Source organism: Esox lucius, chromosome 17, assembly GCF_011004845.1.
Source record: "Esox lucius isolate fEsoLuc1 chromosome 17, fEsoLuc1.pri, whole genome shotgun sequence".
Lineage (NCBI taxonomy): Eukaryota > Metazoa > Chordata > Actinopteri > Esociformes > Esocidae > Esox > Esox lucius.
The window spans coordinates 38,337,362-38,348,540 of NC_047585.1; the positions used below are offsets into that span (position 1 = coordinate 38,337,362).

The 11,179-nt window shown below is 42.5% G+C and overlaps 2 protein-coding genes across 2 annotated transcripts; both read right to left on the reverse strand.

Moving 5' to 3' along the window:
* Positions 1-441: 441 nt before the first annotated feature.
* zmat1 (zinc finger matrin-type 1) lies at positions 442-6,664 on the reverse strand. Its single transcript, XM_020055300.2, has 7 exons — positions 6,501-6,664; positions 3,364-3,467; positions 3,193-3,276; positions 2,651-2,798; positions 2,246-2,515; positions 1,941-2,031; positions 442-1,420 (listed from the first exon to the last, which is right to left on the reverse strand). The coding sequence occupies exons 1-7, from the start codon at positions 6,640-6,642 to the stop codon at positions 442-444; spliced, it is 1,818 nt and encodes a 605-aa protein (XP_019910859.2). The 5' UTR covers positions 6,643-6,664.
* Positions 6,665-6,979: 315 nt separating this feature from the next.
* On the reverse strand, positions 6,980-10,401 carry gnrh2 (gonadotropin-releasing hormone 2). Its single transcript, XM_010880806.3, has 4 exons — positions 10,285-10,401; positions 9,426-9,565; positions 9,110-9,193; positions 6,980-7,189 (listed from the first exon to the last, which is right to left on the reverse strand). The coding sequence occupies exons 2-4, from the start codon at positions 9,561-9,563 to the stop codon at positions 7,151-7,153; spliced, it is 261 nt and encodes an 86-aa protein (XP_010879108.1). The 5' UTR covers positions 9,564-9,565; positions 10,285-10,401; the 3' UTR covers positions 6,980-7,150.
* Positions 10,402-11,179: the final 778 nt, after the last annotated feature.

Genomic DNA, 11,179 nt, shown 5'->3' on the forward strand with positions numbered 1-11,179 from the left:
TGTGCAATAGAGTTTCATGTCAAGGTAGTCATTCAAAATAAAGCAGTGACATGTGGGTACCCTGAAGTTAGCAACATTACGCTTTCAGAAGCGTTTAATAGCTGACATTTCAACGACAGCTGAAGTGAACACATTGTATTGTATTGACGCCACAAACTCATAAATTACACTGAGCATTTGGCTAGCCAGCTAGCATACCTACACTACTGCATGACATTGGCTCACGAGAACTGACTGCACAATGTTGTTGTTTTTTTTTTATAATGTACTGAGAATATTCAATTATGAGCTGTGAAGGGTGAGAAAAACAAACAAAAAAACCCTATCAGCACGTTTGCTACAACCATGACTCCAAATGGGAAATGGTATTGTAACATCAATTCATGTTTGCCAATTTCAGGATGTAGTCTTCAGATGGTGGGCTCCAGGAGGGTCTCTGCATTACAAGCCTATGATGGACTCATCCCATAACTTCTCCTCCTCTGTCCTGGTGTCCACTTTCTCCTTCATCCTCTTCTTGTCTTTCCTGTGTTTGGCCCTGGTCTCCCTGACCTCGTAGGACTCCTTTGTCCCTTCCTGTATCTCGGCCTGCATATATACCTCTGTCTCTTCTCCTTCCCCACCAACCCTCTCCTCTGTATTCAGTTCTTTGTCCTCCTTTGCTCCTTCGGATTCCCCTTCCTTGCGTCTTTTAGCCCTGCTCCCCTCCCCGTGACTCCTGCTCCTCCTGTGCTGTCTTTTTCTCCTCCTTCTCCCCCTCTCTTCCTCAACGTCAGGCTCTCTTCCTCCTCTCCCTTCTGTATTATTGCCTCCCCTCCTCCCCCTCCTCCTCTTCCTGTCCCCTGAGTCTTCCTCTCTTGCCCTCCTTTCCTTTCTCATCTTCCTCCTCTTCCTCTCCCGGTAGTGGTGGTCACAATCACTGTCGCTGCTGCTGGTGCAGGAAGGAGAGGAGGTTGTGTAGGAAGCGGAGGAGCTTGAACGTTCGTCGGCCCTGCCCCTGGGCTGAGGCCGGCCAATTAGGCCTGTCAGAGTGGACCCAGGGGGTAGTGGCTGAGGGAAGGTGTGGCCCCAGGTTTTCTGCTCATACATGTTCCCCCTGAAGCCAAATTGAATGGGAGGAGCCTGATAGGGTGGGGACCAAATGTGAGGAGGATAAAATTCAGGAGCAGGCTGGGGAGGAGGGATGACAGGAAGAAGAGGCCGGGAGGAAGGAGGAAGGCTGGAGTTGGTTTTGTTTTGCCCGTCAGTCTTGCTGGGGTTGGCTACTCCTTCTCCCTCCTGCTCTCCCTTCATTATCCCAAAGCTGGTGTTGGGGGCTATCCCACGGGCCTTCTGCACGTGGATGTAGTCAGCCAACTCCTCTGCAAACGAGTCATACACCTTCTTCTGAGACTTGCACAGGTCAACAACCTTCTTCTCCCTGTGGAAGCAGAGGATAAAAGCCAGAGGGTTGAATACCTCAACACAGCGCAGAGCTGGGACCTTACAGGAGGTCAACTGATCAAATACAGTGCGCTCTACGCTGTGGGTGGTCAACTGATAAAACACAGTGCGCTCTACACAGTGGGTAGTCAACTGATAAAACACAGTGCGCTCTACGCTGTGGGTGGTCAACTGATAAAACACAGTGCGCTCTACGCTGTGGGTGGTCAACTGATAAAACACAGTGCGCTCTACGCTGTGGGTGGTCAACTGATCAAACACAGTGCGCTCTACGCTGTGGGTGGTCAACTGATAAAACACAGTGCGCTCTACGCTGTGGGTGGTCAACTGATAAAACACAGTGCGCTCTACGCTGTGGGTGGTCAACTGATCAAACACAGTGCGCTCTACGCTGTGGGTGGTCAACTGATAAAACACAGTGCGCTCTACACAGTGGGTGGTCAACTGATCAAACACAGTGCGCTCCACGCGGCGCATGAATGCGGCTGTTGCCTTACTTGATCTGGTGCTTGTTTCCTTGCATGTGAGACTGGTACATCTCCACAGAGTTGAGCTCGATGTTACACACCGGACATGTGAAAGACGTGGCTGCCGAGGGGGGAACAGCAGATGGAACAGCCATTACTCTACAGAGGAGACTGAAACACCTCATAACACAACAAATACCCATCCACCCACCCACACACACACACACATTTTGTGAGGAGGGTGAGCAATGGAAATTCAAAAGTCCTGTAAGTCATTTCAGTGGGTCGTCTGTGACGGCCAGGTGAGCGGGTGACAGCGTGATGGGCACCGGTACCTCGCGCCGGGTCCCCGCCCAGGTCTTTGAGCAGCTGCTGGCGGGCGTGGTTCCTCTGGTGTTTGCGGCCCACGTAGTGCTGCTGGGCCATGTAGGGGTTGTTGAAGGAGGCGGCACACAGGCGACAGTGTTTGTCCGGGTCGCTGAGGTCCACGCCGCGGACTGGGGCGTCCGCGGGCGCCGTGCCCACCGCCTCGCCGGCTCCCTGGTCAGAGCCGGAGGCCTGCGGCGGCCTCGGGCTGGTCGACTCTGGGCCCCTCAGGCAACCGTCTGATCGGTGAGGAAGGAAGTGTGTGTCAGTGGCGTTAGATTCGTGGCACAGCCCTGTCTCTAGGGCGGGCGGGCGGGCGGGGGGGTTGGGGGGGGTATAAACAGAGAAACGACCAGGAAACGGGGAGCGCTAACCTTTTGTCTGGGCGGCGGGATGGACGCCCTGTTTCCTCAGGTTCTTGGCATGGACCTTGCCGTCGTAGTGCGAGCGCGCCACCACCGGGGAACTGAACACCATGCTGCACAGCTCACAGAAGCGGTCCTTGTGCACAGGGACACCTCTCTGCTTAACACACAGACACCTACACTCAGAATGACACCAATGGACTGCGTCTCCACACTACAAGGAGGAAACAACAGTGCTCCTCCAAACCAGCCTCTCATCTCTTATTTACACAGTTTGACTCCCAGGAGGACCCATCTATAAACTGTATAGTCAAGCTTCTCTTGGTGCTTTCACGGGCCGGTAGCGCGTCCGGCACTTTTTCCACTTGCCTTTTACCCGTTCCTGTGTTTGTTTGGTAATAACGAAAATAAGTACATTTATATTTATTTGCTGGCTTAATTTTCTAAAACTGCTTCAAAATAAAAATGAAACTGTCAGAAACTGGTGTGCACACCTATAAAGCAATGTAAATGTTTGTCTGCGTGTCCATTCCGGGGCATGATGGTCTTACCTGGAAGCCACCCGGGTCCTTACTTAGTTTCTCATCTTTCTTAGCCTGCAGGTAGAGCCGCACTTTCTGGGCATGCTTCTTTCCCTGCAATCAGAGGATTTGGTTTTTAATTCAAAATAATGTTTAGGACAATATCAGGATAAAAGGCAGGTGTCGAGACGTGGAACACACCTCGTAGTGAGCCACCCTCTGAGACTCGAACAGCAACGATGCCTCACACACATGGCAGCGGCTGTCCGTCAGCAGTCCCTTCAGGGGGTGGCTTTTCCTCGGGCCTGCAGGCAACAGAGGAAGCTCAGTTGACATTTGATGACAGATGCATACAATATAAATGATGTGTTGTTTTTTTTTATGGAGTACACCTGTTCGTGTTGTATTAATTATAGTGTGAGGCACTAAGGTGAATGTTTAAAGAAAAGACAATTTTACCATTTTGTGGATAGGCTGAAATGCTGAAGTAACCAACCAATATATTCAACCCAAAGAATTTACGTTTATACAAGACCACATTCACAGCGAACAAACTAAATATATGCATATTAAACTAATATAATGGATTGTCATTCATGGATAGAAGGACATCGTTTTGACTTTGACATGTAGAAAATCTATGTAAAAACATATATTGACACTGTCTTAGTTCCAGAGACAGACCACTGAATCAGGAAACCAAGTGGCGAAACACCCCGTTATCTGGTGGCATGAAAGCAATGGTCCACCAGGACTGGAGTCTATCTGGGGTGGCTGGTATGCAAAGCAAATAGGACATCCAACCAGCAACTAATGGATTTAGCTAATTTAGATACAATTTTATTACAAATATTGAATTCTGTTCCTGAGCAAGGCAGTTAACCCTTGATTAATTTTGGGTGGACATTATTATTACAACATTGCTGCTATTGTATATTTTACTTTTTTATGGTAGTGTATCTTTTTTTCATGTGTGTAGACTGACTTGTGTACTCAGTCAATACAACTATTAAAATTAACATTTTAAATTACTGTCTGTATTTACACGGAGGAGCTCCATAATAAGTAGGCTGATATTCTAATTAGCTCAAAACAGCAGGCTCTCCTAATTTTGGGTGGACTGCATAGAGAACAATGTTTCCCTCTTTCACTATAAATTACACTCCAGGTTCTAAAATTAACGCACGCCAAAGCTTTAATCTTGAAAAAGTTGTGCTCTAAAAAAAATAAAATGGTTTTACAACCAAGATTTCTGGATAAAATTGGAAACTTAGAAGGATTACCAGATTTTCACAACTTAATCATATCCTTCTAAAATCTCAGAGTGGCTGATGATGGGTTAGCGGTCCAACACGCTGTGTAGCAGTACACCAAATTGCTTAGGAAAATATTCTAACTCCTTCACTTCCTCCTGTTTGCTGTGCTGTAGACATTATTTATAATTGATTCAATGTATATATTTTTTGCCATCAATCTAAACCCAATACTCCACAGTAAAAAAGAAAAAACATGCATGCCAAAGACTGAAATACATAGGTATTCAGAACCTTTCCTGACACTCCAAATTAACGCTGTGTCCTTTATGTGAGGCAAACTCAATTGACATGATTTCGAAATGCACGCACCAGCCAATATAAGGACCCACACGTTGCAGTGCATGTCGAAGATAAAAACAAAGCCCCAAATAATTCTACTTAAACCTCAGAGAACGTTATAAGGCCCAGATCTCTGGAAGGTAAGTAAAACATTGCTAAAGCAATAAACGTGACCAGGAGCAGTGGCCTTCATCACAATGAAATAGAATAATTTTGGAATGACCCAGACTTTAACCAGAGATGGTCAGGGAGGTGACCAAGAATCCAATGGGCATCCTGACAGAACTTCAGAGTTGTGCAGAGATGGGAGATAATACCAAAAAGGTCAACAATCTCTGCAGCTCTTTATCACCCAGGCATTTATGGTAGAGCAGCTAGACAGACACCACTCCTGAGTAAAAGGCATATGACATGCTGTCTAGTGTTTGCCATATAGCACTGGATGGGTAAAGAGACTGTCTGGTCTGGAGAGACCAAAATCAAATTATTCGGCCAGGGTGCTATGTCAGGCAAAAATAAATTAGTATTCATCACCTGGCTAACACTGCTGTGAAGCATGGTGATGGGAGCATCATGCCAAGGGGAGACCTGAAGATCACAGTTCACTTTAGTTCAAAATGTTCAATAAATTGGCAGAAATGTCTAAAAACGTGTTTTTGCTTTGTCATTTTGGGGTATTATGTGTAGATTGATGGAAACATTTTATAACTAATAAAGAATATAACACAACAAAAGGTGGAGGAAGCGAAGGAGTCTGAATAAATTCCAAAGCCACTGTATTTATTTAAAAAAAAATCATAGTTTTGACTTTTGAACACTCTCCTCTCTCAAAAGCATAAAACTGAAAATATATATCTTTAAAAATCCAAACTCTACATATACTGGAAGATCAATGTGGATTGCTACACAGCCTAATAAACCTACAACTTTAAAGTACAGTACTTACCAAATGTTAACAGCACCCATTTGGGTTGGTGAACAACAGAGCAGACATAGAACAGGACCTGGTGTTCAGAATGTTTGGCCATTGTGTGGGCATTTTCAATATGCCTGAGACGAATCGACAAAATGCCTAACATCGGACTATATAGTTAGATTAAATATACTTCTGGAAAAAAAAATTGTTGGTGGTCATAATATTGGAATTGCATTGACTCTTCAGTGAAGTAATGGAGCAATGTGTGGAATTACATCTAATAAGCGCAGACGCTTTAAGTGTAGCAAGAGAACGTGCTATTACAATGTTTGGTAAAGAAGCAATTCTTTTCGTGACGTGGAGACCCAAACAATACAAATAACAAGCATTTTCTTTGTTGTATTGTGTGCAAAAGTGTAATTCGTTTCTTAACCAAGCAGTGAATGACAGGTGCTTAATCTTATGTCAATAATTTGCTGCTAAACCAATGTAACAGCAACTTTAGAGGGGTGGGATGCGCTAACAAATTGGCTTCCAATGGCAGCAATAACAGGGCCTGCACTACAAGGACAATTGCAAAAACACGTTCAAGTGGGAAGGACACGATTGTTTACCGAAGAGTGGTCTTTTCGGAATATTCAGCTGGCTAAATGTATGGTATCATACGCAATTGTGCCCAATTAGACACTTAACAGCTAACGTTAGTGTGCTAGATACCCTGACTTTAACTTGCTAGTTTTGAAAACGCCCTTGTTTGGCTAACATTAGCATTGCTAGCTAGCTTCAAATCACCAGACGTTGCAATTTCACGTTCTTAATGAACTCACCTTCAATCTGTGAACTATTGGTATTATTAGTGTTTATTACTGTGTCAGCATCTGATACAGAAGCCACGTTATAATGAGAATTATTGTTATTTTTAGTATCTGACTCCGCCAGCAGCGGGGCACAGATACTTTGCTCCTCCATCTTTGCTTCTATTATAATTGCGCTTGCGCAAAGCGTTGAAAAAAGTCTGTCAATACAGCTGACAGCTCATAAGGGTACTTTGCGACAATACGCATACTATGTGAAAGCTATTAGCTCCCTAAAGTTCTATTTTTGTGAGCTTGACTGATACAATTGTAATTTATTGTTCCTGGTTTTATTTAAGCGTTCTTTTATCTACATGTTGTGTTTTCAAAAACGCAAATGTAATTATAATGTTCTTCATTCTTTCCTACCTAAACTGTCTCTAAATCGAATTCAATGAAGAGGACAAATGACATTAATATAAAACAAATAATTTATTACAAGAAATGGCATATGCATGATGTCACCTATGTAAGAGTCTACAACAGCATAAAGGGAAAAAATCAGATTGCATGATCATCAGAGTTGATAAAACACAACATGGGATTAGAGAACATGTAGAGGTCATATGAAATAAACAGATAGGAATTATTTAAATCAGCCATTGCTGGTAAATTGTCTTAGATTATTTTCTCTTCTGAAATTCTCTGGCCAGGGCATCCAACTGCAAAAAGACAAACACATAATCAGTGCATTACCGCTCCCCTTCCCACTGATAAGACACATTGCTTTCCTCAGATAGTAGCTATTTCCTGACAGATATTATGTAGCCTGGGTGTTTTTTAAGAATCCGCTAATCACGTCATATGTTATGCATCTGTCGATCAAAAAGAGAGTCCATGACGGGTCAAGCAAACATTGGTTAATGCAGACAATATCTGTTTGATTTTGCCGAAGTAATAAAACATTTTTTTATCCTGAATCGAGTAAAATCATCTCACTTTGTAGTTTGAAGTTTCTTAACGATGAAATGGCTATTACAAAAAGATAATTACCTTTTAGTTAGTGATGGCTAGAGTTAGCTATTTAAAGAAAATTGAATTGGGGATTATACTGTCTCTTGGTTCATAGATTATTTTCATGTTGAAAAAAAATTTCTTCTTCCCCAGATTCAGACAGATCTGTCTAATATGAAGGTAGTTCACAATCTAATGTGCAGTCATAGATCTTCAGTCATTTCTAATGCCAGTTAGCAGTTATGCAATATTTCTCCACAAGATCACCTGACTCTGGTACAATAGATAAGAGCCTCATTGCTCAAACCCCAAAATACGCCTACATTTAAAGGGTTTTGATATGCATCAGTTTACATCCTTGGATAGCATTCTTATAGCACCTGTATATTAAATAAATATTTACAAAAAATAACATTATGCTCACACTAGCAGCCTACAATATTGTCCCCTAACCACAGACAGATTTAGACCTGGGACACCTCAGCAATGCAGAACATTCTGGAAAGTTCAAGTGATGGATAATCAGGGAAAATCATGTCCAAAATAAAACAATCACTATTACAGACCCCTTGCTCAGATTTTGAGAATCGGTGGCCAATATATTAACGCCACTTGCCATAGGTAACATTTATAAAGGGGTTATAATGGCCGTATTGAGGATTTATGTAAACATTTGTAAATACATTATAAACAATCAACAACTGGTAATATCACATTGGTCAAAAAGTGCAGTAACAGAGTGCTTACCAAATAGAGGGCTAATATCTACCTACAGGTATTAAAAGTTTATAAATGCATTTAAAAATACTTTAAGATTACCATTAATATAAACCAAATATATATAAAAAAAGATGTACTCACATCACTCATAAATGTCTGACTTTATATATAGTGGCCATTTAGCAGTTTTACATGTTGGTAAATCACTTCTAGTTGATTTGAGTGTTCACTCAGAGCTTAGATACTTCTCATTAGAGGTGATATTCAACACTTCAATGCCATTCAGTGAATTTCAGTAGATGTCATTATGGTTACCGTTTTAAACAGGAGCGTAAATTTAACATGGGCTTTTACTGATATATGTTATGTGTGTTGATATAATCGGGTGAGTGTAACTATTTCATAAACGACATGATGTAATACATTTGGGTATGCAAATTGCGTGTGTAAAATATGTAAAGGACATCATGGTTTTCAATGTGGGTTGAGACACATTGTTAAATAAAATAAAAAATCTGTTCGTGGAACAGAGTACTAATGCTTCAAAACCAGAAGTGAGAAAATAACTAAAGTGCATTTACATACAAAAAGTTACTGGAGTTAAATATCTGCTCACTAGTTGCCAAGCACACTTAGTTGTGTACCTTTTTGCTTAATTTGATGAAACCACTTGTTAATGGTTTGTGATAGATTTAATTATTGAATAACTCTTAATAAGTGAATTACAACCCTTTTACATTTTCTTGCCCTTAATGAACGATTGACCTCCAGCCTCTGCCCTTATTGGACTATTGACCTCCAGCCCCTGCCCTTATTGGACTATTGACCTCCAGCCCCTGCCTTTAATAGACTATTGACCTCCAGCCCCTGCCCTTTTTGGACTATTGACCTCCAGCCCCTGCCCTTACAAGGATGCTCTTAAGGATGTTCCTCCGCTGGGGAATCAGGTAGCTGCATTCTCCTGCCTCACAGAGTTTAATCTCTTCTGAAATCTGCCGAGAGAAATAGAGAGGGTAAGATGAACAGAGAGAGGGGGGAGAGGATAGCATGCAGAAAGAGGGAACAAGACAAAACGGAAAGAGAAAGAAATAGAGCATGGAAGACAGGGAGAGAGAAAAATACACTAAAATAACACGAATGGCTAGTGTGACATGCCCAGACAGGTGATAGGTCATTCATAAACCCGTTATGGTAATTGAGATTGTAGAACCGTCTGTGACCTACCTCAGAGGTGGCAAATGAGTCCAGCTCCCGCTTGCCTCCGGGATACCAACCATGGGACCAGTGCTGTGAGGAGGACAGCTGTGCTCCCAGGCACAGCAGTAACCCCAACATCAGCACCAGCCTAGCCCCACTTGCCATCACTGGATTCAGTGAGACAATCAAGGAAAGGAAGGATGTGGACAAAAGAATATGAGGCATCTGTCAAACCATGCCACAACCTTCCACAAGGAAATAAATCGTAGGATTGGGTCTGCACATGCAATTCATGCATATGGAACTAGAGGGGATAACTAGGACCCCCGAGTTCTCCTAAGGAATTATTTCCTGTACTGTATGCATGCCTTGGGGTCACGTATATCTCCCCATGTGTAATACAGACTGCTGCTACACGGTTGTCAGCAGTGCCATCTAATCAGCTAGGCCAGATTTATAGACTGGAACCTTATAACACGTCTAACAGAAATAGTAAATACAATCAAACAATGCTAGTTATTTTGGGGGGAAAATAACTAAAAATTATTTGCAGTTGGTAAAGGTAATTTCTTCAAAAAGAAAATCCACCTAGAAAGGTAAGCTTCAAGATAGCTTTTAACTATGAAATGTTCATTGTAATATGGCATAAAATATACACAATAAAATATACATTATATTTTTTTTACTATACATTTTTCAAGAAATAATATAATACAGCCACTACCTATTCAGCTTGCAGTTGAACCAGTACTGTGCGTATAGTAATGGTTTATAGATTTCATGTCTATTTCACAGCAATTATCTAACCTTAAGCAAACGCTCAAGCCCTCTCCAAGATCTCAATTTACATCCAATAATACCCAAGATAAATCCCGGCGGTCCTTACCTTAGATCCTCAGACTAAAAATCACTGTGGAATTGGTTATCACTGATGTCCCCCAAGTTCGTGTCTGCGAGTGCTGTTAACTTCCACGGTTTATTGACCTGTTGGCACACCACCTTCCACGGGAGCTGACAAGTGTTGTAGCACAAGCCACCTCTACCTCAATTTATTTCACAACCTCAAATAATGCCCCGCCCCCACAGCGCCTCAACACGCCCCGCCCATCACTGATCCCGTTGCTCCCATCCCTGGCAGCGATCAGCTGAGAGGCGCTTGGGGACGTTGGGTGTGTACCGTGCAAGATCCGCTCAACTCCCATTATCATCTCCAAATAGTCTTGAACTCCCTCAGGACCTTCGTCACCTCTAAGCCTAATAACTCCCTTTTCATTCCAGTCCCTGTGCAACCAACATGAGCATGTAGACGTCTGCGTGCACTCATTGGTAGTGACACGTATGTGTAAAATTTCAAAATCACGCTTCAGAGTAGTTTGCACTGAACATCATGTGGATGAATGGCGTTCTCACACCTTCCTCACATGTCACATTCATCACACATACAATTGTCTTGCTCAAGGACAGAACGACATGTTTTTCCCATTGCCAGTTCGGGTATTTTTGATCATGCAACCTTTCCAATCTGGTAAGATGCCCTAGCCGCTAGGCTATCTGCCAATTTGTTTTGGACAATTTGTCCATTGCATTCAGATTTGAGACTTGGTAAACACTTAAGATGAACCACATCTGAACATACTGAATATTATATAATTATTTGTCATTGGGTTGCCTAGCAATTTAAGCTGCAGTCTCAGGTTCAGATCATTCAGAATGTGAAACAAACTAATTTCCTAGTTGAAAAGCTTTGGAATTGGAATTTCAACATACTCCCTATACTGATT